Here is a 27,641-nt window from a genome sequence, read left to right as displayed (position 1 = left end):
CCACTTTCATGTATACAGTTCAGTGGTAATGGTATTACATTCATGATGTTGTACCACCATCATCACTATCCATTACCAAAACCTTTTCAGCACCCCAAACAGAAACTCCGTATCCACTAAGCACTGACTCCCTACTCTCAATCTCTATGAATTTGCCTATTGCAATTATTTCATATAATTTCATATAATTGAAATCATACCAAATCTGTTCTTCGTATTTGGCTTGTTTCATTCAACATGATGTCTTCAATGTTCATCCATATTTGTAGCATTCTGCTGAGTAATATTCTGTTTTATGTATATACCACATTTTGTTTATTCATTCATCCATTGATGGATGCTTGAGTTGCTTCCACCTTTTGGCCATTGTCAGTAATGCTGCTATGGACCTTGGCATGCAAATACCTGTTCTAGTCCCTGCTTTCATTTCTTTTAGGTATATACTTAGAAGTAAGATTGTGGAGACATATGGTAATTCTATACTTACTTTCTGAGGAACTGCTAAACTATTTTGCACAGTGGTCACACCGTTTTATTCCACCATCAATGTACAGGATTCCTGTGTCTCTGCTTCCTTGCCAACACTTATTTTCCATTGTTTTAATTATAGCCATTCTTTTTCCATTGTTTTAATAATAGCCATTCAAGTGGGTGTGAAATGGTATCTCCTTGTGATTTTGTTGTGAGTTTCCCTCATGGCTAATGATGTTGAGTATCTTTACATGTGTTTATTGGCTATTTGTGTATCTTCTATGGAGAAGGTCTATTGCCCATTTATTAATTGGGTAGTTTGTCTGTTTGATGTTAAGTTGTAAGACTTTTTTATATATTCTAGAGACAGGTCTCTTATCAGATATTTGATTTGCAAATCTTTTTTGCCATTCTGTGGATTGTCTTTTCACTTTCTTAATGGGGTCCTATTAAACACATAGGCTTTTTTTTTTTTTTTTTTTTTTTTTTTTTTTTTTTTTTTTTTTTTTTGGACAAAGTCTTAATTTTGATGAAGTGTGATTTATCTTTTTTCTTTTCTTGTTGGTGCTTTTGGTGTTATATCTAAGACACCATTGCTGAGGTCATGAAGAGTTGCGTAATTGCCTATGTTTACTTCTAAGAGCTTTATAGTCTTGACTCTTAAATTTAGTTGTCTGGTCTATTTTGAGTTCAGTTTTGTTTGGCATGAGGTAAGGATCTAAATTCTTTCGTGTGGCTATCTAGTTGTCCCAGCACACTATTTGTTGAAAATACCATTCTTTACCCATTTAATGGTCTTGGCATCCTTGTTGAAAACCAATTGAGCATAAATTTGAGGATTTATTTCTTTACTTTCAATTCTGTTGTATTGGTCTATATGCCTATCTTTATACTGTCATATTGTTTTGAGCATTATAGCTTTGCAGTTTGTTTGCCTTCTAACTCTTCCTTTTTTTCCAAGATTATTTTGTCTATCCTGTTACTAGAATCAGTTTATCAATTTTTGCAAAGATTTTGATAAGGATTGCATTGAATCTGTAGATTAATTTGAGAAGTAGTGTCGTTTAAACAATATTAAACATGGGAAGCTTTCCATTTATTTAAGTCTTCTTTAACTTCTTTCAACAATGTTATCTAGCTTTTTGAATATGTTTTACAATTATCTGAGTGTTTTATTCTTTTTGATGCTATGATAAATGGAATTGTTTTCTTGTTTTCATTGTTAATTGTTCATTATGAGTATACGGAAATAAAATTGATTTTTGTATATTGATCTTGTATTCTGCAACCTTGCTGAACTCATTAGTTCTAACAGATTTTGAGTGGATTCCTTATGAGTTTATGTACAAGGTCATGTCATCTGCAGATACAGTTTTTTGTTTTTTTTGTTGTTGTTTGTTTTGTTTTTTTTTCCTTTCCACTCTGGATGCCTTTTATTTCATGTTCTTGCCAAATTGTCCTGAGTGATACCTCTAGTATAATGTTGAATAGAAGTGGCAAGAGCAGAAATCCTTGTTCCTGGTCTTAGGGGAAAGCATTCAGTCTCTCTCCATTAAATATAATGTTAGCTGTGAGTTTTTTGTAGATGTCCTTCATCAGGTTGAGGAAATTCCTTTATATTCATTCCTAGTTTGCTGAGTATTTTTCATCTTGATGGGGTGTTAAATTTTGTCAAATGCTTTTACTGTGTTTAATGAAACGATCATGCGCTTTTTGTCCTTTATTCAGTTCATATAGTCTATAACAGGAATTGGTTTTTGGATGTTAAACCAACCTTGCATTCCTGGAATATATCTCACTTGGTCATGTCGTGTAATCCTTTTTTATGTTGCTGGATTTGATTTGCTGGTGTTTTATTGAGGAGTTCTGCATCTATATTCATGTAATTGTTTCCTTGTTTTGTGATGGCTTTGTCTGGTTTTGGTATCAGGACAACTCAGAATGAGTTGCTATTTACTATAGTCACTTAACCCGATCAGTTTTGGTGTGAGATCCTAAGTTACATTTTGGTGGACCATGTTCATCTTGCTGCAATATTATAATGATCTGTGAAATATGTCCTTCCAACTCCAACATCTGATTATGTGAAATAGTGCTCAAGGCTGAGAAGGTAACTATTTGCTAAAGGTAGTTGGTATACTTTGAGTGGGTATAGGTTGAATAAAGACTGAAAATTCTTAGGGATAAGAGTACAGGTTAATGAATGACTAATTTATCAACTAAAAATATGGATTTAACCAAATAGATTTGTGGTTTTTTAATGGACTAGCTCTCATATTTGGGTGAATGTTGGTCTTGTTATTGACACTATGGCAATGCTTGACCTTTCAGTGCACCCCTGAAGGCGGAGCCATTCTCTATGGTAACAGTTGCTCATTGTGGCAGTGTCTTTCAGTTTATAGGGAGGGGTGGTGGTTGGAAAAGCCCACTAAGGGGTATTTTTCTTTTGTTTGTTTTTATTGAGGTAAAATGTGTATGTAGTGAAATGCACAGATCTTTAAGTGTATAGTTTAAATTTTTGACAGATGTGTATACCCATGTAAATACCACCTCAGTCAAGATCTAGAGCTTTGATTTCTATAACCATAGATTAGATTTGCCTCTTTTCTAATGTTATGCATCATGTTTTTGAGATTTATCCATATTTTGTGTATTAGTTTTTTTTTTTTTAATTGTTGAGTGGTATTCCAGTGCATGCATATATCAGAGTTTGTTTATTTACACAAATACGTGGGACATAGGTTTTCATTTTTCTTGGGCAAATATCTGGCAGAGGAATCCTGGGTCATAGGATAGCTCCTAATAAGTTTTGGTATCCCACATTTACCACAGTGTGAAATACTTAGTCTGCAACAGTAGGCTACTTGATACCTGAAGATATAGTAAACTTTTTTTTTAATATAGTAGGATGAACTGCAAAGTCACATGACAGTGGGCTTAGATATAGGGAATAGTGAATAATTAGGGCTTATAATGCATTTTGTTACATATGGAAATTTGAAAACTTAGACGGAAGTAGAGAGAATAGTATAATGATCCCTCATGCCTTTATTATCCAGCTAAGTGGTTATCAACACGAGGTCAGTCTTCTTTCGTGTATCGTATAATAATCCCCCAACAAGTGGATTATTTTGATACAAATTCCAAAACATATATATTAAAGATGACTTTTAAAAAACATAATCACAATTCTGTTATACAATATTAAGATTTATTATAATATCTTAAAAATAAGTGATTCTTTAATACCATCAAATATCTAACTAGTGTTCAGTTTTTCCCAATTTTCATAAAATATTTTTACAGTTGATTAGTTCAAGTCAGGAACCAACAGATGTTCACCCATTACATTTGGTTTATACTCAAGTCTCTCTTAACTTTGGATTTTCTGCTCCCTTCCCCCCACTTGCTTTTATTTATTGAAGAAATCACATAATTTGTCCTATAAAAATTTCCAAAGTCTGTATTTTGCTGATTGCTTTCTCATGGTATCCATTAACACGTTCCTCTGGCCTCTATTTCCCATAAATTGGTATAAATTTGATCAGATTTATTTATTTATTTTTGTTAAGAATAATTCATAGGTCATTTTTTACTTAGTGCATCACATTAAGAATTACATATATCTTATTGCCTCTATTTTTGTGTATAAATTGGTGTTGCCAATTTATGTATCACGTTGTCAAGTTTCTCATCAGCCTTTCACCAAAGTTTTAATTAGCAGTGCTTAGTTCAGTGCTTCTCAAACCTCTGCCATGAAGGACCAATTTTGAGTTTTTTTTAAATTCTTGAATCCACTGAGGACTATTACTTTTGTAAAATACGATAAAATACTAGACAAATGAGATTAGAAAATCAAACATACCAAATTTTTATTGTGGATTCAGCAGAAATAAAATTACTCTGTCAATTTGTTATACAAGTTTAAAATGCTTACTTAAAATTTATTTACTTTTTCTTATCCCAGCTGGTGACAAACAGGTTGCAGATCAGCACTGTATTTCTTTTGTGGACTATAGTAGCTTATTAGATCCATTATTTCATTAGGGATTACACATTGTGATATTCTACCTCTATTCTTTATGGAATTCTTTTGTGAGAAACTTTCCCTCATCAACTATATGGTTATCCTGAGGTAGAATTCATATTGGAAAGGCAGAATAAATGCTTGATTATTTTTACCAATTTTTAAATAGTTTTTTTCAAAAATTTTATTCATTATTATTTCCTACAAAGTATAGTTCAAGCATGCACTAGAATAGGGCCACATGCAGCAAGGACCCTAGGTTTATGAAGTATAACAATAGCATCTTAAAAATGGACCACGTACTAAATATCTATGAAATTGTGATATTCTACTACTTCAGCTTTACATTTTTTTGAAGAAAAAAGCGTATAAATTCCTTCTAAGCTAAAGTTATGTTTTGAAAGTATTTTAGGAAAAGTGATATGAGGGGGCAAAATTGAGACTGTTCACAAACTCAGTATGTTTAGGAAGAGATAGCCATTTTGATTATCTTTCATCTCTGCATGGAATGTGTCTTGTCATCCTGAGTATGCTAATATTATGGGGAGATGAACCTAAGAGAGGAAGTGAAAGTTTGGATGTATATTTGTATTGTTTCCATTTGTTAGTTTGCTTCTCTGCAAAGCACATTTTGTCCTTGTTGGTGTGAACAGGCCACACATGTATGCACTTGAAATCACTTAAAAAGAACTATTTTTTGTTGATTCTCAAATTCAGTACAAAGTTTGTCAGGACAATTACAGGTCAACTTAAAAACAAACAAACAAACAAGCAAACAAACAAAAACACAAATTGAGGAGTCTAATTGAGCAGAACTAATCAGGCTGAAAATAGTTCATAACTTTTCCTTCCAATATTTTGATAGTATGCTAAGAGTTGTTACTGAATGTTCAGTCTTGTAGAACAAGCAGGTTGATTTGGGCTGATTGATATTTATCCAGAGATACCTTGATACTCAGTTGGCTAATGGTTATTATTGGATGGGAAAACTAGCTATGATAAAGCTTGTAGGGATTTAAAAATCACAAGGTGAAAGAACAGTGTACTTTGTTTTTCGCCAACAGTGCCAGATTTTCTTAGTTATTTTAATTTAGAACTGGCTACATGACTGTAGTTCATTGTGTTCATTCATCCAAATAACATTAAATAACATTGCCTTAACTTTCTGGAAAGACCTGTTTTAGGATAATTGAAACCCAAGGAGAAAATAGGTTTAAAATTTGGTATTAGATATTGTGACCCTGGGCTAAATTTGATTGTCTTTAAGTCAAAAGAGAAAGTTAAATACAAACGTGTGGTTTTTTATTCTTACTGAGTTCTTGATTTATAGATTAAATCCATGAGAACAGTATTTAGTTTACCTTAGAAGATGGAATTCCTCAACCACTTTTATGTTAGTATTTGTGTGGAGAGGATCTCATTCTCTCTTTTTTTAATGATTTTTTTTTATTAGGGAAGGTGTGGGTTTACAGAAAAATCATTCAGAAAATACAGAGATCTCATATCTATACATACCCCCTACCCATTATTAATATCTTGCATTAGAGTGACACATTTGTTAAAATTGATGAAAGAATATTATATTAATAGTACAATTTCTATTAACTATAATCCTTGGTTTTACATTAGGGTTCACTATGTTGTTACAGTCCTATGTGTTTTTAATTTTTATTCTGGTAACATACGTGCAACCTAAAATTTTCCCTTTTAATCACATTCCGATATATAGTTCTGGCTCTCTTTCAGTGTGTGCTTGAAGTAATATGCAGGTCCTGATTCCAAGATAAACTGTTTTTTTTTTTTTTTTTTTTTTTTTTAATTTTACCAGTTTTTTTATTAATTATAATTATGCCCACAAACAAACAAAAACAACAGCAAAAAGGAAAGGACAGAAAAGAAAGAAAAAAGCCCACAATAAAATATAAAATGCCAAGTAGTTGAAAATTTGTCATAGCCAAAAAAAGAGAAGAATATTCTGTCATCTGCTAGATTTAAGAAATAGTGATTATTCTATTCTCTGAAAATTTTGTGGATCCACAGGTAACTTCAAATGACTTTTTTGAATGAATACCAAAAATAATGCTATATAAAATGCTAAGGTAAAATTTTTGTTAATTCATTTTTCTTTGAGCAGAAAGAACACATTGACTTTATTGCAGTGTATATATTCACACAAATATTTCTAAGAACAATGATGTTTTTTTGTGTGTGTGTCTTATTTATTTATTTATTTATTTTTTTAATCTTCATTTTATTGAGATATATTCACATACCACGCAGTCATACAAAACAAATTGTACTTTCGATTGTTTACAGTACCATTACATAGTGGTACATTCATCACCCAAATCAATCCCTGACACCTTCATTAGCACACACACAAAAATAACAAGAATAATAATTAGAGTGAAAAAGAGCAATTGAAGTAAAAAAGAACACTGGGTACCTTTGTCTGTTTCTTTCCTTCCCCTATTTTTCTACTCATCCATCCATAAACTAGACAAAGTGGAGTGTGGTCCTTATGGCTTTCCCAGTCCCATTGTCACCCCTCATAAGCTACATTTTTATACAACTGTCTTCGAGATTCATGGGTTCTGGGTTGTAGTTTGATAGTTTCAGGTATCCACCACCAGCTACCCCAATTCTTTAGAACCTAAAAAGGGTTGTCTAAAGTGTGCGTAAGAGTGCCCACCACAGTGACCTCTCGGCTCCTTTTGGAATCTCTCTGCCACTGAAGCTTATTTCATTTCCTTTCACATCCCCCTTTTGGTCAAGAAGATGTTCTCCGTCCCACGATGCCAGGTCTACATTCCTCCCCGGGAGTCATATTCCACGTTGCCAGGGAGATTCACTCCCCTGGGTGTCTGATCCCACGTAGGGGGGAGTGCAGTGATTTCACCTTTCAAGTTAGCTTAGCTAGAGAGACAGGACCACATCTGAGCAACAAAGAGGCATTCGGGAGGAGGCTCTTAGGCACAACCATAGGGAGGCCTAGCCTCTCCTTTGCAGCAACCATCTTCCCAAGGGTAAAACCTATGGTAGAGGGCTCAACCCATCAAACCACCAGTCCCCTATGTCTGTGGTCATGTTAGCAACCATGGAAGTGGAGTAGGCGAATACCCCTGCATTCTCCACAGGCTCCTCAAGGGGACAGATAAACTGTTTTTTAATTCATTAGTTTAGATAGTACATTAAGACTGTATTCATTATAGTTGGGAACAGTGCTCATTTGAACTTGAAAGGAACTTTTGGTGCCTTATAGACAGGCTAGAATAGGGTTTAGAATGGCTTTGAAGAACCAAGATATATGGTTGGTTAGTCAAAAGAAGTGATGCTCTCATCAGAAGTACAAATTGGTTCAGTTAAGGAGGGAAAATAATTGAATTGGAAACAATATGGAGATTGATGTTAGATTTGTCCCACATAACATTAGAAGCTAGGGAGGAGTCTTTAATGAATGCTTGGTGGCTTGTAATCTAGTGAGGGGAAAGAGTTTTTTCATTGTACAAAGTCATTAACAAAACAAAAACAGTAAAAGGCTAAGGCAACACTATATGTCACTAGAGACCTGTGTTTCTGAAACCTAGTGAAACACTGAAAACTTCATTGAAGGAATTCCAGTATAAGCCTCTGATTGTATACTTGGATTAGAGAAGATAGAGAAAAAATTCACTCAGATGAATTAAGTGATCAAAATTTGTTTATATTGCTTAATGTATGTGAATGTGTTGAAATTATAAGACAAATGGAACAAAAGTTGACTGTCATAACTTAGGCAACACAAAACAGTTGATGATTGGTAAGCCTTGCTTGTACAACTAAATGTAGAACTGATATTGTGTATTCTTGCATCAGGGGATGTCTCATGACTTCCAGAATTTCTTAGATAAAACTTCATTTCCTAAAGGCATTTTTTATATTTGTTACATAATATGAATAGCTGTGTAACTGTCACCCATGTTCAATAATTGCACCTAGAAATTTTATTTTATATGTATGTTGAGAGACTTATAAACAGACTTAAAAAATCATATACTACTTATATGTAAATTTTAAAAAGTGAAATAAATTAGTTTTGGTATATCTAAACCTTCACATTCAGTCTGACTCTTTTTTTTTTTTCAATCTTCATTTTATTGAGATATATTCACATACCATGCAGTCATACAAAACAAATCGTACTTTCGATTGTTTACAGTACCATTACATAGTTGTACATTCATCACCTAAATCAATCCCTGACACCTTCATTAGCACACACACAAAAATAACAAGAATAATAATTAGAGTGAAAAAGAGCAATTGAAGTAAAAAACAACACTGGGTACCTTTGTCTGTTTGTTTCCTTCCCCTATTTTTCTGCTCATCCATCCATAAACTAGACAAAGTGGAGTGTGGTCCTTACGGCTTTCCCAATCCCATTGTCACCCCTCATAAGCTACATTTTTATACAACTGTCTTCGAGATTCGTGGGTTCTGGGTTGTAGTTTGATAGTTTCAGGTATCCACCACCAGCTACCCCAATTCTTTAGAACCTAAAAAGGGTTGTCTAAAGTGTGCGTAAGAGTGCCCACCAGAGTGACCTCTCGGCTCCTTCTGGAATCTCTCTGCCACTGAAGCTTATTTCATTTCCTTTCACATCCCCCTTTTGGTCAAGAAGATGTTCTCCGTCCCACGATGCCGGGTCTACATTCCTCCCCGGGAGTCATATTCCACGTTGCCAGGGAGATTCACTCCCCTGGGTGTCTGATCCCACGTAGGGGGGAGGGCGGTGATTTCACCTTTCAAGTTGGCTTAGCCAGAGAGAGAGGGCCACATCTGAGCAACAAAGAGGCATTCGGGAGGAGGCTCTTAGGCACAACCATAGGGAGGCCTAGCCTCTCCTTTGCAGCAACCGTCTTTCCAAGGGTAAAACTTATGGTAGAGGGCTCAACCCATCCAACCACCAGAGTCTGACTCTTTTGAATCACTTTTTTTGCTCAAGTTGTCCAGGTCCTCGTTTTTCCAGCATCATCTATGTCATTGAGAATTTTGGTGACTCACTATTTCTTGACAGTGCTCAGCTACCTTTGGGAATATTTTCCAGGCCACTGACAACTCATTCCGCAAGTTTTGATGCTAGCACTTCCCTTATCTTACCAGAAGGTATCAACAGAAGCTTTTCAGATACAGGGCCTCATAGGGCTTGGAAAGTGTATTGGATTTTATTGGACTTTATATGAGGAAGTCACTCCAGGATTATAAGCAAGGGAAAGTTTGAATCAATTTTTTTTTTTTAAGCACCCTGGCATGCTAACCAAGTGATCAATCTTAGCATCACCAGTGGTGGAAAAAAATGATGTATCCCCATTGTATCACATCAGGAGGAAGCATAAAAACATAACCTGTGTAAAATTGTTGCTAAAAAATGTTTATCTGGAATCTAATCATGAGGCAACAAACAGATTGTGGTTGTTGGGCATTCTACAAAAAGCTGCCCTGAATTTTTTTATTTTTAAACATCTTTATTGAGGTATAATTCACATATTATACAATTCACCCATTTAAAGTGTATAATTCATTGTTTTTAATGTATTCACTGAGTTGTGCAACCATCATGGCAGTACATTTTAGAACATTTTTATCATCCCCAAAAGAAACTGATACCCATTAACAGTCACTCCTCATCCTTAGTACTAGGCAACCACTAATCTGCCTTTACAGATTTGCCAGTTCTGAACGTTTCATAAAATGGAATCATATAATGTATGGTCTTTTGTGACTGGTTTCTTTCACTAAACATAATAGTTTCAAGGTTTACCCATGTTGAAGCATGTATCAATACTTCATTTTTATTGCTGAATAATATTCCATTCTATGGATATATATCACCCTTCATTTATCCATCCATCAGTTGATAGACATTTGGGATGTCTCTACATTGTAGCTATTTTAAATAATGCTGCTATGAACATTTGCATACAAGTTTATAGATATGTTTTCATTTCTCTTTATTACAAGGCATGAAATTGCTGGGGCATAAGGTAACTAACTCTGTGTGTAACTTTTGAGGTATTTTCAGACTGTTTGCCAAAGCAGCTGACTGCACTATTTTTGCATTCCTACCAGCAATATGTGAGAGTTCCAGTTTCTCCATATCTTTGCCAACATTGTTATTTTTTTAACTTTTTATTTTGAAATAATTTCACACTTACAGGAAGTTGCAAAAATAATACAGATCTGGTACAGAGAACCCCCCAGATACCCAGATCCACAAATTTTAGCATTTTCCCACCTTTCCCTCTCTCCCTCTCTCCCTCCTCCCCGCTTCCCTCCCTTCCTTCGTTCTCCCCCCACCTTCCTTCTTTCTTTCCCTGTCTCTGTCTCAATCTACCTCTCATTTTCTGAAAATTGAGAGCAGGTTGCACACATCATACTCCTTGAACAGAATAGTTCCATGTACATTTCTTATGAACAAAGATAGTCACTTATATTTGCTTATGTATTCTCAAAAATGCAGTTATCCAGTTCAAGAAATATAACATCGATAAAAAGCTTACATTCTATATTTCAGTTTTTTCTTATGTCCTAATAATATCTTTTTGAGCCCTTTCTCCTCCATTCTTAGGTCCTATCCAGTATCATGTATTACATTTAATTGTTATTATCTCTTTAGTTGCTCCTTTAAAAAAAGAAAAAAAATGTGGAAACATGTATACAACATAGATTTTCCCATCCCAAGCCCTCCCCAAAATACCATAAAGTGGGATTAATCACATTGACATTGTTCCATTACCCTCACCACCATCCATTACTAGAACTTTCCATTTACCCCAAACAGAAACCCTACACTCATTTTGCTTTAACTCCCTGTTGCCCCTGCCCCCCACCCCTGAAACCTGTACTCTACTTTCTGTCTTTATGAAGTTTGCATATTCTCTGATATTTTCGTTGTGGTTACCATGGGGCTTAGTTTTAATATCCTAAATCTATAATAATCTCATTTGCTTTGATACCAACTTAACAAATAGCATATATAAACTATGTTCCTATAGCCCTCTATCCCCCACCTTTATGTAGTTCTTGTCACAAAATACATATTTATATAGTATGAGTCCAAAACCATTGCTTTATCATTACATTTTATGCTTTGTTTTTAGATCCTGTAGGGAGTAAAAGATAGAGTTGCAAACCAAAAATACAATAGTACTGGTGTGTATTTTTACCCATGCTATTATCTCTACGGGAGATCTTTATTTCTTCCTGTGGCATTAGTCAGTTATCTAGTGTCCTTGCCTTTCAACCTGCAGAACTTCCTTTAGCATTTCTTTTAGGGCTGGTCTAATGCTGATGAAGTCCCCAAGCTTTTTTGTCTTAATCCCTCCCTCATTTTTGAAAGACAGTTTTGCTGGATATAGAATTCTTAGTTAGCAAGTTTTTGCTTTCCGCACTTTAAATGTCTTCCCTCTATCTTCTTGCCTCTATGGTTTCCAATGAGAACTAGGCACTGAATTATTGAACATTCTTTGTATGTGACAGGTTATTTCTTTCTTGCAGTTTTCAATTCTCTATCTTTGGCACTTGACAGTTTGATTATAACATCTTTTTTTTTTTAAGTTTTTTTTTTTAGTCTTCATTTTATTGAGATATATTCACATACCACGCAGTCACACAAAACAAATCGTACATTCGATTGTTCACAGTACCATTACATAGTTGTACATTCATCACCTAAATCAATCCCTGACACCTTCATTAGCACACACACAAAAATAACAAGAATAATAATTAAAGTGAAAAAGAGCAATTGAAGTAAAAAAGAACACTGGGTACCTTTGTCTGTTTGTTTCCTTCCCCTATTTTTCTACTCATCCATCCATAAACTAGACAAAGTGGAGTGTGGTCCTTATGGCTTTCCCAATCCCATTGTCACCCCTCATAAGCTACATTTTTATACAATTGTCTTTGAGATTCATGGGTTCTGGGTTGTAGTTTGATAGTTTCAGGTATCCACCACCAGCTACCCCAATTCTTTAGAACCTAAAAAGGGTTGTCTAAATTGTGCGTAAGAGTGCCCACCACAGTGACCTGTTGGATCCTTTTGGAATCTCTCTGCCACTGAAGCTTATTTCATTTCCTTTCACATCCCCCTTTTGGTCAAGAAGATGTTCTCCGTCCCACGATGCCAGGTCTACATTCCTCCCGGGAGTCATATTCCACGTTCCCAGGGAGATTCACTCCCCTGGGTGTCTGATCCCACGTAGGGGGGAGGGCAGTGATCTCACCTTTCAAGTTGGCTTAGCCAGAGAGAGAGGGCCACATCTGAGCAACAAAGAGGCATTCGGGAGGAGGCTCTTAGGCACAATTATAGGGAGGCCTAGCCTCTCCTTTACAGCAACCATCTTCCCAAGGGTAAAACCTATGGTAGAGGGCTCAACCCATCAAACCACCAGTCCCCCATGTCTGTGGTCATGCCAGCAACCATCGAGGTGGGGCAGACCAATACCCCTGCATTCTCCACAGGCTCCTAAAGGGGGCACTATGTATTTTTTTCCTTGTTTTTTTTTTCTTCTTTTTTTTAACTTTTTTTTTCTTTTTTAAATCAACTGTATGAAAAAAAAATTAAAAAAAACATACAATAAAAGAACATTTCAAAGAGACCATAACAAGGGAGTAAGAAAAAGACAACTAACCTAAGATAACTGCTTTACTTCCAACCTGTTCCTACTTTACCCCAAGAAAGTTACCTAATATAGCAACATTTCTGTGAACTTGTTCCTACTATATCCATCAGAAATTAACAGACCATAGTCATTCCTGGGCATCCCTAGAACATTAAATAGCTTATCTGTTCTTCTTGGATTATTGTTCCCCCTTCCTTAATTGCTCTCTATTGCTAGTTCCCCTACATTCTACATTATAAACCATTTGTTTTACATTTTTCAAAGTTCACATTAGTGGTATCATATAATATTTCTCTTTTTGTGCCTGGCTTATTTCGCTCAGCATTATGTCTTCGAGGTTCATCCATGTTGTCGTATGTTTCACGAGATCGTTCCTTCTTACTGCCATGTAGTATTCCATCGCGTGTGTATACCACATTTTATTTATCCACTCATCTGTTGAAGGACATTTGGGTTGTTTCCATCTCTTGGCAATTGTGAATAATGCTGCTGTGAACATTGGCGTGCAGATATCTGTTTGTGTCACTGCTTTCCGATCTTCTGGGTATATACCGAGAAGTGCAACTGCTGGATCGAATGGTAACTCTATATCTGGTTTTCTAAGGAACTGCCAGACTGACTTCCAGAGTGGCTGAACCATTATACAGTCCCACCAACAATGAATAAGAGTTCCAATTTCTCCACATCCCCTCCAGCATTTGTAGTTTCCTGTTTGTTTAATGGCAGCCATTCTAATCGGTGTTAGATGGTATCTCATTGTGGTCTTAGTTTGCATCTCTCTAATAGCTAGTGAAGCTGAATATTTTTTCATGTTTTTCTTGGCCATTTGTATTTCCTCTTCAGAGAACTGTCTTTTCATATCTTTTGCCCATTTTATAATTGGGCTGTCTGTACTATTGTCATTGAGTTGTAGGGTTTCTTTATATATGCAAGATATCAGTCTTTTGTCAGATACATGGTTTCCAAAAATTTTTCCCAATGAGTTGGCTGCCTCTTTACCTTTTTGACAAATTCCTTTGAGGTGCAGAAACTTCTAAGCCTGAGGAGTTCCCATTTATCTATTTTTTCTTTTGTTGCTTGTGCTTTGGGTGTGAAGTCTAGGAAGTGGCCGCCTAATACAAGGTCTTGAAGATGTTTTCCTACATTATCTCCTAGGAGTTTTATGGTACTTTCTGTTATATTGAGATCTTTGGTCTATTTTGAGTTAATTTTTGTGTAGGGTGTGAGGTAGGGGTCCTCTTTCATTCTTTTGGATATGGATATCCAACTCTCCCAGCCCCATTTGTTGAAAAGACCATTATGACCCAGTTCAGTGACTTTGGGGGCCTTATCAAAGATCAGTTGGCCATAGATGTGAGGGTCTATCTCCGAATTCTCAATTCGATTCCTTTGATCTATATGTCTATCTTTGTGCCAGTACCATGCTGTTTTGACAACTGTTGCTTTATAATAAGCTTCAAAGTCAGGGAGTGTAAGTCCTCCCACATCGTTTTTCTTTTTTTAGAGTGTCTTTAGCAATTCGAGGCATCTTCCCTTTCCAAATCAATTTGATGATAACTAGCTTTTCCAAGTCTGCAAAGTAGGTTGTTGGAATTTTGATTGGGATTGCATTGAATCTGTAGATGACATTTAGCCTTCCTATCCATGAACATGGAATATTTTTCCATCTTTTAAGGTCCCCTTCTATTTCTTTTAGTAGAGTTATGTAGTTTTCTTTGTATAGGTCTTTTACATCTTTGGTTAAGTTTATTCCTAGGTACTTGATTTTTTTAGTTGCTGTTACAAATGGTATCTTTTTCTTGAGTGTCTCTTCAGTTTGTTCATTTCTAGCATATAGAAACATTACTGACTTATGTGCATTAATCTTGTATCCCGCTACTTTGCTAAATTTATTTATTAGCTCTAGTAGCTGTATCGTCGATTTCTCAGGGTTTTCCAGATATAAGATCATATCATCTGCAAACAATGACAGTTTTACTTCTTCTTTTCCAATTTGGACGCTTTTTATTTGTTTGTCTTGCCGGATTGCCCTGGCTAGCACTTCCAGCACAATGTTGAATAACAGTGGTGACAGCGGGCATCCTTGTCTTGTTCCTGATCTTAGAGGGAAGGCTTTCAGTCTCTCACCATTGAGTACTATGCTGGCTGTGGGTTTTTCATATATGCTCTTTATCATATTGAGGAAGTTTCCTTCAATTCCTACCTTTTGAAGTGTTTTTATCAAAAAGGGATGTTGGATTTTGTCAAATGCTTTTCAGCATCTATTGAGATGATCATTTGATTTTTCCCTTTCGAATTTTTAATGTGTTGTAATACATTGATTGATTTTCTTATGTTGAACCATCCTTGCATGCCTGTAATGAACCCCACTTGGTCATGGTGTATGATTTTTTTGATGTGTCTTTGGTTTTGATTTGCAAGTATTTTGTTGAAGATTTTTGCATCTATATTCATTAGGGAGATTGGCCGGTAGTTTTCCTTTTTTGTAGCATCTTTGCCTGGTTTTGGTATTAGATTGATGTTAGCTTCATAAAATGAGTTAGGTAATGTTCCATTTTCTTCAATGTTTTGAAAGAGTTTGAGTAAGATTGGTGTCAGTTCTTTCTGGAAAGTTTGGTAGAATTCCCCTGTGAAGCCATCTGGTCCTGGGCATTTATTGGTGGGAAGATTTTTGATGACTGATTGGATCTCTTTGCTTGTGATGGGTTGATTGAGGTCCTCTGTTTCTTCTCTGGTGAGTCTAGGTTGTTCATATGTTTCCAGGAAATTGTCCATTTCCTCTACATTATTCAGTTTGTTGCCATACAGTTGTTCATAGTATTCTCTTATAATTTTTTTAATTTCTTCAGGATCTGCAGTTATGCCACCTTTTTCATTCATTATTTTGTTTATATGGGTCTTCTCTCTTTTTGATTTTGTCAGTCTAGCTAGGGGCTTGTCAATCTTGTTGATCTTCTCAAAGAACAAACTTTTGGTGATATTTATCCTCTCTATTGTTTTTTTGTTCTCAATGTCATTTATTTCTGCTTTAATCCTTGTTATTTGTTTTTTTCTACTTGGTTTAGGATTGGTTTGCTGTTCATTTTCTAGCTTCTTCAGTTGATCCATTAGTTCTTTGATTTTGGCTCTTTGTTCCTTTTTAATATATGTGTTTAGTGCTATAAATTTCCCCCTCAGCACTGCTTTTGCTGTATCCCATAGGTTTTGGTATGTTGTGTTCTCATTTTCATTCATCTCTATATATTTAGCAATTTCTCTTGCTATTTCTTCTTTAACCCACTGATTGTTTAGGAGTGTGTTGTTTAACCTCCAGGTATTTGTGAATTTTCTAAGTCTCTGATGGTTATTGACTTCTAATTGTATCCCATTGTGGTCAGAGAATGTGCTTTGAATAATTTCAATCTTTTTAAATTTATTGAGGCTTGTTGTATGTCCCAGAATATGATCTATTCTGGAGAAAGTTCCGTGAGCACTAGAAAAGTATGTGTATCCTGGTGATTTGGGATGTAATGTCCTGTATATGTCTGTTAAATCTAATTCATTTATCAGATTGTTTAGGTTTTCAATTTCCTTATTGGTCTTCTGTCTGGTTGATCTATCTATAGGAGACAGTGATGTGTTGAAGTCTCCCACAATTATTGTGGAAACATCAATTTCTTCCTTTAGTTTTGCCAGTGTTTCTCTCATGTATTTTGTGGCACCTTGCTTGTGTGCATAGACATTTATGATTGTTATTGCTTCTTGTTGAATTTCCCCTTTTATTAGTGTGTAGCAGCCTTCTTTGTCTCTCAAAACATCCCTGCATTTAAAGTCTGTTTTATCTGAGATTAATATTGCTACACCTGCTTTCTTTTGGCTGTAGCTTGCATGAAATATTTTTTTCCATCCTTTCACTTTCAATTTCTTTGTGTCCCTGTGTCTAAGATGAGTCTCTTGTATGCAACATATTGATGGTTCATTTTTCTTGATCCATTCTGCAAATCTATTTCTTTTAATTGGGGAGATTAATCCATGTACATTCAACGTTATAACCGTGAAGGCATTTCTTGAATCAGCCATCTTATCCTTTGGTTCATGTTTGTCATATACATTTTTTCCCCTCTCTCTATTAATATCCTTTATTGTATCCATATCGAATCTGTAGTTTCATCACTCAGATATAACCTCTGTTAATATTTTGGTTTATATCCATTTATACTTTTCTTTCTCATATATGCACGCACACACTTTTACACAAAATATGTTAAAATGGGATCATATTATACCTTGAAGTCAATTTCCAGGGTAAACACATTTTTTAAGCTTTTTATTGGATAATATTTAAAATATACAAAAACAGAGTAGAGACTAGACTAATGTAGTGAACATGATGTATCTATAACCCATCTTCAAGTGATTTCAATAGATGGCCAGTCTTTTTTCATCTGTACCTACCTGTTCACTCTTAAGTTTATTTCAAAGCTAATACCAGGTAAATATTTCAGTACATATAATTAAAATTTTATGTTTTGCAAAATTGCTTTCCAGGAAAGTGTTATCAATATATGCTTGACAGAGATAAGATTTCTAATATTGGTGGTTTGGTTAGGTGCATATATATCATGTTCCTTAGGTAATGTGAAAGATCCTAATAAAGTAAATTTGGACATGCTTATACTCCAGCAGCAAAACTTACTGTTACGTCCTTAGCACCTCCTTCATAAGAAAGCTGTGACTATTAGATAGGATGACCATGTAATTTATTGTCCTAAATGGGGCACTTTTGAGATTGAAAGAGGGCACTATTAATAATAATAGTGATCTACAGATTCAATGCAATTCATTGATTTACAAATTCAGTGCAATTCCAATCAGAATTCCAACAACCTACTTTGCATACTTGGAAAAGCTAGTCATCAAATTTATTTGGAAGGGAAGGGGCCTCACATTGCTAAAAACATTCTAAAAAAGAAAAACAAAGTAGGAGGACTTATACTTCCTGACTTTAAAGTCTACTACAAAGCCACAGTAGTCAAAACAGCATGGTACTGGCACAAAGATAGACATATCAATCTATGGAATCGAATTAGGAGTTTGGAAGTAGACCCTCAGATCTATGGTTGATGGATTTTTGATAAGGCCCCCAAATCCACTGAACTGGGACATAACAGTCTCTTCAACAAATGGGGCTGGGAGAACTGGATATCCATTTCCAAAAAAGAGGACTCCTGCCTCACACCCTATATAAAAATTAACTAGAATGGATCAAAGACCTCAATATAAGAGACAGTACCATAAAACTCGTAAAAGATAATGTAGGGATATGTCTTCGAGATCTAGTATTAGGAAGTAGCTTCTTAGACCTTACATCCAAAGCACAAGCAACAAAAGAAAAAAAATAAATAAATGGGAACTCCTCAAAATCAAAAGCTTCTGTAACTCAAACAAATTTATCAAAAAGGAAGAGGCAACGAACACAGTGGTAGAAAATATTTGGAAACCATATATCTGATAAGAGACTGATATCCTACATATATAAAGAAATCCTGCAACTCAACAGCAGTAGTATAAACAGCCCATTTATAAAATGGGCAAAAGATATGAAAAGACAGTTCTCTGAAGAGGAAATACAAATGGCCAAGAAACACATGAAAAAATGTTCAGCTTCACTAGCTGTTAGAGAGATGCAAATTAAGACCACAATGAGATACCATCTAACACCGGTTAGAATGGCTGCCATTAAACAAACAGGAAACTACAAATGCTGGAGGGGATGTGGAGAAATTGGAACTCTTATTCACTGTTGGTGGGACTGTATAATGGTTCAGCCACTCTGGAAGTCAGTCTGGCAGTTCCTTAGAAAACTAGATATAGAGTTACCATTCGATCCAGCGATTGCACTTCTCGGTATATACCCGGAAGGTCGCAAAGCAGTGACACGAACAGATATCTGCACGCCAATGTTCATAGCAGCATTATTCACAATTGCCAAGAGATGGAAGCAACCCAAATGTCCTTCAACAGATGAGTGGATAAATAAAATGTGGTATATACACACGATGGAATACTACGTGGCAGTAAGAAGGAACGATCTCGTGAAACATATGACAACATGGATGAACCTTGAAGACATAATGCTGAGCGAAATAAGCCAGGCACAAAAAGAGAAATATTATATGCTACCACTAATGTGAACTTTGAAAAAATGTAAAACAAGTGGCTTATAATGTAGAATGTAGGGGGAACTAGCAATAGAGAGCAATTAAGGAAGGGGGAACAATAATCCAAGAAGAACAGATAAGCTATTTAACGTTCTGGGGATGCCAGGAATGACTATGGTCTGTTAATTTCTGATGGATATAGTAGGAACAAGTTCACAGTAATGTTGCTATATTAGGTAACTTTCTTGGGGTAAAGTAGGAACATGTTGAAGTTAAGCAGTTATCTTAGGTTTTGTTGTCTTTTTCTTACTCCCTTGTTATGGTCTCTTTGAAATGTTATTTTATTGTATGTTTGTTTTCTTTTTAAATTTTTTTTCATACAGTTGATTTAAAAAAGAAGGGAAAGTCAAAAAAAAAAAAAGAAAAACAAGGAAAAAAAAAAAGATGTAGTGTCCCCCTTGAGGAGCCTGTGGAGAATGCAGGGGTATTGCCTACCCCACCTCCGATGGTTGCTAACATGACCACAGACATAGGGGACTGGTGGTTGATGGGTTGAGCCCTCTACCATAAGTTTTTACCCTTGGGAAGACGGTTGCTGCAAAGGAGAGGCTAGGCCTCCCTATGGTTGTGCCTAAGAGTCCTCCTCCCGAATGCCTCTTTGTTGCTCAGATGTGGCCCTCTCTCTCTGGCTAAGCCAACTTGAAAGGTGAAATCACTGCCCTCCCCCCTACGTGGGATCAGACACCCAGGGGAGTGAATCTCCCTGGCAACGTGGAATATGACTCCCGGGGAGGAATGTAGACCCGGCAATCGTGGGACGGAGAACATCTTCTTGACCAAAAGGGGGAATGGAAAGGAAATGAAAATAAGCTTCAGTGGCAGAGAGATTCCAAAAGGAGCCGAGAGGTCACTTGGTGGGCACTCTTACGCACACTTTAGACAACCCTTTTTAAGGTTCCTAAAGAATTGCGGTAGCTGGTGGTGGGATACCTGAAACTATCAAACTACAACCCAGAACCCATGAATCTCGAAGACAGTTGTATAAAAATGTAGCTTATGAGGGATGACAATGGGATTGGGAAAGCCATAAGGGACCACACTCCACTTTGTCTAGTTTATGGATGGTGAGTAGAAAAATAGGGGAAGGAAACAAACAGACAAAGGTACCCAGTGTTTCTTTTTTACTTCAATTGCTCTTTTTCACTCTAATTATTATTCTTGTTATTTTGTGTGTGTGCTAATGAAGGTGTCAGGGATTGATTTAGGTGATGAATGTACAACTATGTAATGGTACTGTGAACAATCGAAAGTACGATTTGTTTTGTATGACTGCGTGGTATGTGAATATATCTCAATAAAATGAAGATAAAAAAAATTAACTAGAATGGATTAAAGACCTCAATATAAGAGACAGTACCATAAAACTTGTAAAAGATAATGTAGGGATATGTCTTCGAGATCTAGTATTAGGAAGTAGCTTCTTAGACCTTACATCCAAAGCACAAGCAACAAAAGAAAAAAAATAAATAAATGGGAACTCCTCAAAATCAAAAGCTTCTGTAACTCAAACAAATTTATCAAAAAGGAAGAGGCAACGAACACAGTGGTAGAAAATATTTGGAAACCATATATCTGATAAGAGACTGATATCCTGCATATATAAAGAAATCCTGCAACTCAACAGCAGTAGTATAAACAGCCCATTTATAAAATGGGCAAAAGATATGAAAAGATATTTCTCTGAAGAGAAAATACAAATGGCTTAAAAAACACATGAAAAATGTTCGTCTTCACTAGCTGTTAGGGAAATGAAAATCAAAACCACAATGAAAATCACTGCCATTAAACAAACAGGAAACTACAAATGCAGGCGAGGATGTGGAGAAATTGAAACTCTTGTTGCTGGTGGGAATGTAAAATGGTACAGTGACTGTGGAAGACTGTTTGGCAGTTTCTTAGAAAACTAGATATTGACTTACCCTATGGTCCAGCAATTTCAATTCTCAACATGTACCCAGAAGATCTGAAAGCAGTGACACAAACAGACATTTGAACACCAGTGTTCTTGGTGGCATTGTTCACAATTGCCAAGAGATGGAAACAATCCAAGTGTCCTTCAACAGACGAGTGGATAAATAAAATCTGGTATATACATACAATGGCACATTATGCGGCAATAATAAGCAATGAGGTTCTCAAACATGGCAACATGGATGAACCCTGAAGACAATGCTGAGTGAAATAAGTCAGACACAAAAGGAGAGATACTGTGTGTTACAGTAATGTGAACTACCTGAGTAATGTAAAATAAGTGTCTTAGAATGTAGAATATAGGGGACCTAGAGATAGACAGAAGCTAGTAGTGAAGGGGGAATGATAACCTAATATGTACAGACATGATAATGAGGGCAAACTTAAAGGTATGGGAATGGACAGAAGTGATGCTTGTTCGTTAATGGGATTGTAAGTATCAGTGCCACATTGAAGGCGAACATGATCAAAAGTGTTGTTTAAAGGAATGTATCCCACAGATTAGCACTACAAATATAAATAAGTGTTTGCTTGATATACTTCTAAGGTATGAAAAAAAATAATACCAGAATAAAAGGTGCAAACCAGGACTATATTTTGACAAAACTGGGTTGTATGTTCAACCTACCATTGGATAATGCACAAAGTTCATTATACATAAAGTGATTATATCACATAGTCTGTAAATGGTAGTTTTTATAAGTTTAAATGTTTATGTGGGCCTGTATGTGGGTAGGTATTAAACATTTCCCTTTAAAAGAAGTGTTTTGAGTTTTCATTTCTGTGTGTTTCTGGGGCTGACAGTGATTCACTATTTTTTTAAGTAGCACTAATTCTCATAATTAAGAAGGCATTTGTCTTAATATTTGCAGCTGGAGAATGCTGGAGGAGACCTTAAGGATGGCCACCAACACTATGAAGGAGCTGTTGTCATTTTGGATGCTGGTGCTCAATATGGAAAAGTCATAGACCGAAGAGTGAGGGAACTGTTTGTGCAATCTGAAATCTTCCCCTTGGAAACACCAGCATTTGCCATCAAAGAGCAAGGGTTCCGGTAGGCTTTTTGCTAATGTTTTTTTTTTTGACACACCTGAGCTTAGACTATGTGATATTTTATAAGTAATTGCTTGGGCACTGAATTTTTCTGTGAAGAGAGATATGGGATGGTTTTACAAGGACTCCCTATGGCTCTGATTTTTTAAAAAATAGGAAAAATTTATGCTTTTCAGTTTAAAAGATTAATTTTAAATGCACATTTATAAGAATTTGATATTTGAATATTTCATGTTTAATAGGATTTGTGGCTTAGAGTTAGATCCCAAAGTATTTAATCAAAGGAAAATACACAGGAACTTGGCTAGACTACTCAAATGAGAAAAATTCTGTGTAAGATGAGTCTCTTCTGCTTTCTTTCCAAAGAGACTTCAGTTTTCAAACTGTGAAAAAGATTTCTGAAGTTTAATATTTATTTCACAGCCTGTACCCTTAGAACTAGTCAAAACAATGAACAGTTCATGGTTTTTTCCTTTAACAGCTATTTTTGGTTAATGCTATGCCTTTTCTCATGAAATCAACGTTCTTTCTTTATTAAAAGTATTTTCTAGAGGCAAGCAATTGCAGTTTGTCCTTAATTGGCTCTTAAACTAAACCTTGATATTAGACATGCTGTGCTTCTCCCAAAATATAATGTTTTCTTTTTCTTAAAAACATATTTTTTTTTTCCAGTGGGAAAATGGGTAAAAAGATGCTTAAAGACTTCATAGACATATGCATGTTAACCTTTGATTTTTTGGTTCTGAAATAGAGTGAATTTGGATCTCAGAAAAGGAAACTAACCCAGAGTTAATGTTTTAGATAGGGTAGCCACATATTTGGCATATTCTTGTCACCTGAAACAGTTTCTGTTCCTAGGCCCTGTTTGGGCCTAAAAGTCTTCTATATAAGGGAATAGGAACTTTTATTACTGTAATTAATCCTTTCTGCTCAGATATCCATTTTGACTACCCTTTTTCTAGAATAATTATTAGCTTTGTGACATGAGAGACAGCCTAACTTAGAACCTTATCTGCCTAATACATAAAATTGGTATCTGGAGTAATTTATGGCTTTTTGGGCCTTGTGATTGCAAGTTAGTGCCAAAATAGTAGGGTAGAAATAGAAGACTCAGAAAGAGTGATTAGTTCTTCTGAAGATTTGTTGAGATAAGAATTTTCATAGCGTTTAAGTACTGTTTGAGTTTTATCCTTGATTAAGTCTGTCACATTTTCTTAGTGGTTGTAGTAAAAGTCTTATAGCCTTAGCTTGTATAGTAGATTAATGAGGAGTGCCGGACAGTCCCGTGGTGATTGACCTTTATAAAACTAAACCTCTGAAAGGCTAGAGGTTTGATATTAAGTGTACTTTATAGAATGTTAGCTTCCACATTTTTAAGGAGCTAGGTTACAGATCTATTCTTAGGGCTAACTCTGTACCCTTTTAGAATTATTTTAAAGTCGTTGCATTTATCTTTTGAATATGTTGTCTTCAGTCTCTTTTGTAGGAAATAGCCTAACAATATATTATGTACCATATCTCCTGTTATCTGTACAGATTTCAAAGGGTAGAGTTTTGAAGCTCTCTAAAACTTTTTTTTTTTTTAATGCCCTAGCTTGTTGAGTAGTTTTTATGATTTTGACTTTCGTTATATTATTATTCTGGATATATTACAAGCTAGCATTATACTTTTGTGTTTTTACATGGTAGGCAGCCACTAATTAAAAAGTGAATTGTGTACCAAATTTGTTAGATTTGGTTAGATCTTAGAATTTGTTTGCTTGCATTGTGTGAGTGGGGATGTGTGGCAAACTGGAGAGCATGTGCAGTCTGAAAGTGCAAGCCTCTGCAGTTCTGCTTGTTTGCAATCATGCAGGAGTAAAGGCCAGTGTTGCCAGATTTTTTCCTAATGATATTCCCGAAATCTGAATTTTTATGTGAAATTCCTAATATTAAAAATTTAAAAACTTTTTCGAGTATGCTGAGGTCTAAACAGGGTGTACCAGCGGCCAGGTGAGAAACATAGGCCTCAAGTTTGCAGCTTCTTTAGTAGTTGCATTCCCAAGTTAACCCATAGAATGCTCTGTAAATTGTAATGTAACTAAGTTATATTCCTAGCCTGAGTTGTAAGAGCAGAGCATAAGGTGCAAAACTGATGTTACCTCCCTTTCCTAGGACTCAGGGAAAACTCTTGATGGTGTTGGACAGGTTTTAAATAGGCAAAGTTAGGTAATCTGTACTTCATTTTCTGCCATCCTTTGTTGTAGATGATTTTGCCCTGAGCCATTGCAGGCCTCTATAATACCTTCAGTTGTCTTTCTGTGCCCTCCTTTACTTCTCAAAGAGTCCTAGGTTCCCAAAAGACCTGTGTTTTCTCCATTTCCCTTTAAAATTCCCACTTATTTCTTTCATTGATGAAGAAGACTATCTACAATGTCATGCTAACCTTCACAGATATATTTTTATGTATTTGGACGTTTGTGCTTATTATAAAGTGAGTGTTAAAATTGAAAGACTTCCGAGGCGGGGCAAGATGGCAGACTGGTGAGCTGTAAGTTTTAGTTACTCCTCCAGGAAAGTAGGTAAAAAGCCAGGAACTGCGTGGACTGGACACCACAGAGCAATCTGTCTTTGGGCATACTTCATACAACACTCATGAAAATGTGGAACTGCTGAGATCAGCGAAATCTGTAAGTTTTTGCGGCCAGGGGACCCGCGCCCCTCCCTGCCAGGCTCAGTCCCGGGGGAGGAGGGGCTGACAGCTCCGGGAAGGAGAAGGGAGAACTGCAGTGGCTGCTCTTATCGGAAACTCATTCTACTGATTCAAACTCCAACCATAGATAGACTGAGACCAGACACCAGAGACTCTGAGAGCAGCCAGCCCAGCAGAGAGGAGACAGGCATAGAAAAAAAACAACACGAAAAACTCCAAAATAAAAGCAGAGGATTTTTGGAGTTCTGGTGAACACAGAAAGGGGAAGGGCGGAGCTCAGGCCTTGAGGCGCATATGCAAATCCCGAAGCAAAGCTGATCTCTCTGCCCTGTGGACCTTTCCTTAATGGCCCTGGTGGCTTTGTCTATTAGCATTTCAATAACCCATTAGATCTCTGAGGAGGGCCATTTTTTTTTTTTGTTTTTTTTTTTTTTAAATCCTTTTTTCTTTTTCTAAAACAATTACTCTAAGAAGCCCAATACAGAAAGTTTCAAAGAATTGCAATTTGGGCACGTCAAGTCAAGAGCAGAACTAAGAGAGCTCTGAGACAAAAGGCAATAATCCAGTGGCTGAGAAAATTCACTAAACAACACAACTTCCCAAGAAAAGGGGGGTGTCCGCTCACAGCCACCATCCTGGTGGACAGGAAACACTCCTGCCCATCGCCAGCCCCATAGCCCAGAGCTGCCCCAGACAACCCAGTGTGACGGAAGTGCTTCAAATAACAGGCACACACCACAAAACTGGGCGTGGACATTAGCCTTCCCTGCAACCTCAGCTGAATGTCCCAGAACTGGGAAGGTGGAGCAGTGTGAATTAACAAAGCCCCATTCAGCCATCATTTGAGCAGACTGGGAGCCTCCCTACACAGCCTAGCAGCCCAGAACTGCCCTGGGGGGACGGCACTCACCTGTGACATAGCACAGTCATCCCTCAACAGAGGACCCGGGGTGCACGGCCTGGAAGAGGGGCCCACTTGCAAGTCTCAGGAGCCATACGCCAATACCAAAGACTTGTGGGTCAGTGGCAGAGACAAACTGTGGCACGACTGAACTGAAGGATTAGACTATTGCAGCAGCTTTAAAACTCTAGGATCATCAGGGAGATTTGATTGTTAGGGCCACCCCCCCTCCCCGACTGCCCAGAAACACGCCCCACATACAGGGCAGGCAACATCAACTACACACGCAAGCTTGGTACACCAATTGGGCCCCACAAGACTCACTCCCCCACTCACCAAAAAGGCTAAGCAGGGGAGAACTGGCTTGTGGAGAACAGGTGGCTCGTGGACGCCACCTGCTGGTTAGTTAGAGAAAGTGTACTCCACGAAGCTGTAGATCTGATAAATTAGAGATAAGGACTTCAATAGGTCTACAAACCCTAAAAGAACCCTATCAAGTTCAGCAAATGCCACGAGGCCAAAAACAACAGAAAATTATAAAGCATATGAAAAAACCAGACGATATGGATAACCCAAGCCCAAGCACCCAAATCAAAAGACCAGAAGAGACACAGCACCTAGAGCAGCTACTCAAAGAACTAAAGATGAACAATGAGACCATAGTACAGGATATGAAGGAAATCAAGAAGACCCTAGAAGAGCATAAAGAAGACATTGCAAGACTAAATAAAAAAATGGATGATCTTATGGAAATTAAAGAAACTGTTGACCAAATTAAAAAGATTCTGGACACTCATAGTACAAGACTAGAGGAAGTTGAACAACGAATCAGTGACCTGGAAGATGACAGAATGGAAAATGAAAGCATAAAAGAAAGAATGGGGAAAAAAATTGAAAAAATCGAAATGGACCTCAGGGATATGATAGATCATATGAAACGTCCGAATATAAGACTCATTGGTGTCCCAGAAAGGGAAGAAAAGGGTAAAGGTCTAGGAAGAGTATTCAAAGAAATTGTTGGGGAAAACTTCCCAAATCTTCTAAACAACATAAATACACAAATCATAAATGCTCAGCAAACTCCAAATAGAATAAATCCAAAAAAACCCACTCCGAGACATATACTGTTCACACTGTCAAACATAGAAGAGAAGGAGCAAGTTCTGAAAGCAGCAAGAGAAAAGCAATTCACCACATACAAAGGAAACAGCATAAGACTAAGTAGTGACTACTCAGCAGCCACCATGGAGGCAAGAAGGCAGTGGCACGATATATTTAAAATTCTGAGTGAGAGTAATTTCCAGCCAAGAATACTTTATCCAGCAAAACTCTCCTTCAAATTTGAGGGAGAGCTTAAATTTTTCACAGACAAAGAAATGCTGAGAGAATTTGCTAACAAGAGACCTGCCCTACTGGAGATACTAAAGGGAGCCCTACAGACAGAGAAACAAAGACAGGACAGACAGACTTGGAGAAAGGTTCAGTACTAAAGAGATTCGGTATGGGTACAATAAAGGATATTAATAGAGAGAGGGAAAAATATGGCAAACATAAACCAAAGGACAAGATGGCCGATTCAAGAAATGCCTTCACGGTTTTAACGTTGAATGTAAATGGATTAAACTCCCCAATTAAAAGATATAGATTCGCAGAATGGATCAAA

At 36.5% G+C, this 27,641-nt stretch overlaps 1 protein-coding gene across 1 annotated transcript in view; it reads left to right on the top strand.

The window, feature by feature from the left end:
• The window catches only part of GMPS (guanine monophosphate synthase), an 82,527-nt gene that overhangs the window by 3,321 nt on the left and 51,565 nt on the right, over window positions 1-27,641 (top strand). Inside the window, exon 2 of the mRNA XM_037842065.1 lies at window positions 22,205-22,386. Coding sequence (XP_037697993.1) covers window positions 22,205-22,386 — 182 coding nt within the window. The remainder of the gene's footprint in view (window positions 1-22,204; window positions 22,387-27,641) is intronic.

The sequence above is a fragment of the Choloepus didactylus genome, chromosome 1 (assembly GCF_015220235.1).
Source record: "Choloepus didactylus isolate mChoDid1 chromosome 1, mChoDid1.pri, whole genome shotgun sequence".
Lineage (NCBI taxonomy): Eukaryota > Metazoa > Chordata > Mammalia > Pilosa > Megalonychidae > Choloepus > Choloepus didactylus.
This window is presented reverse-complemented; position numbering and strand designations above follow the sequence as displayed.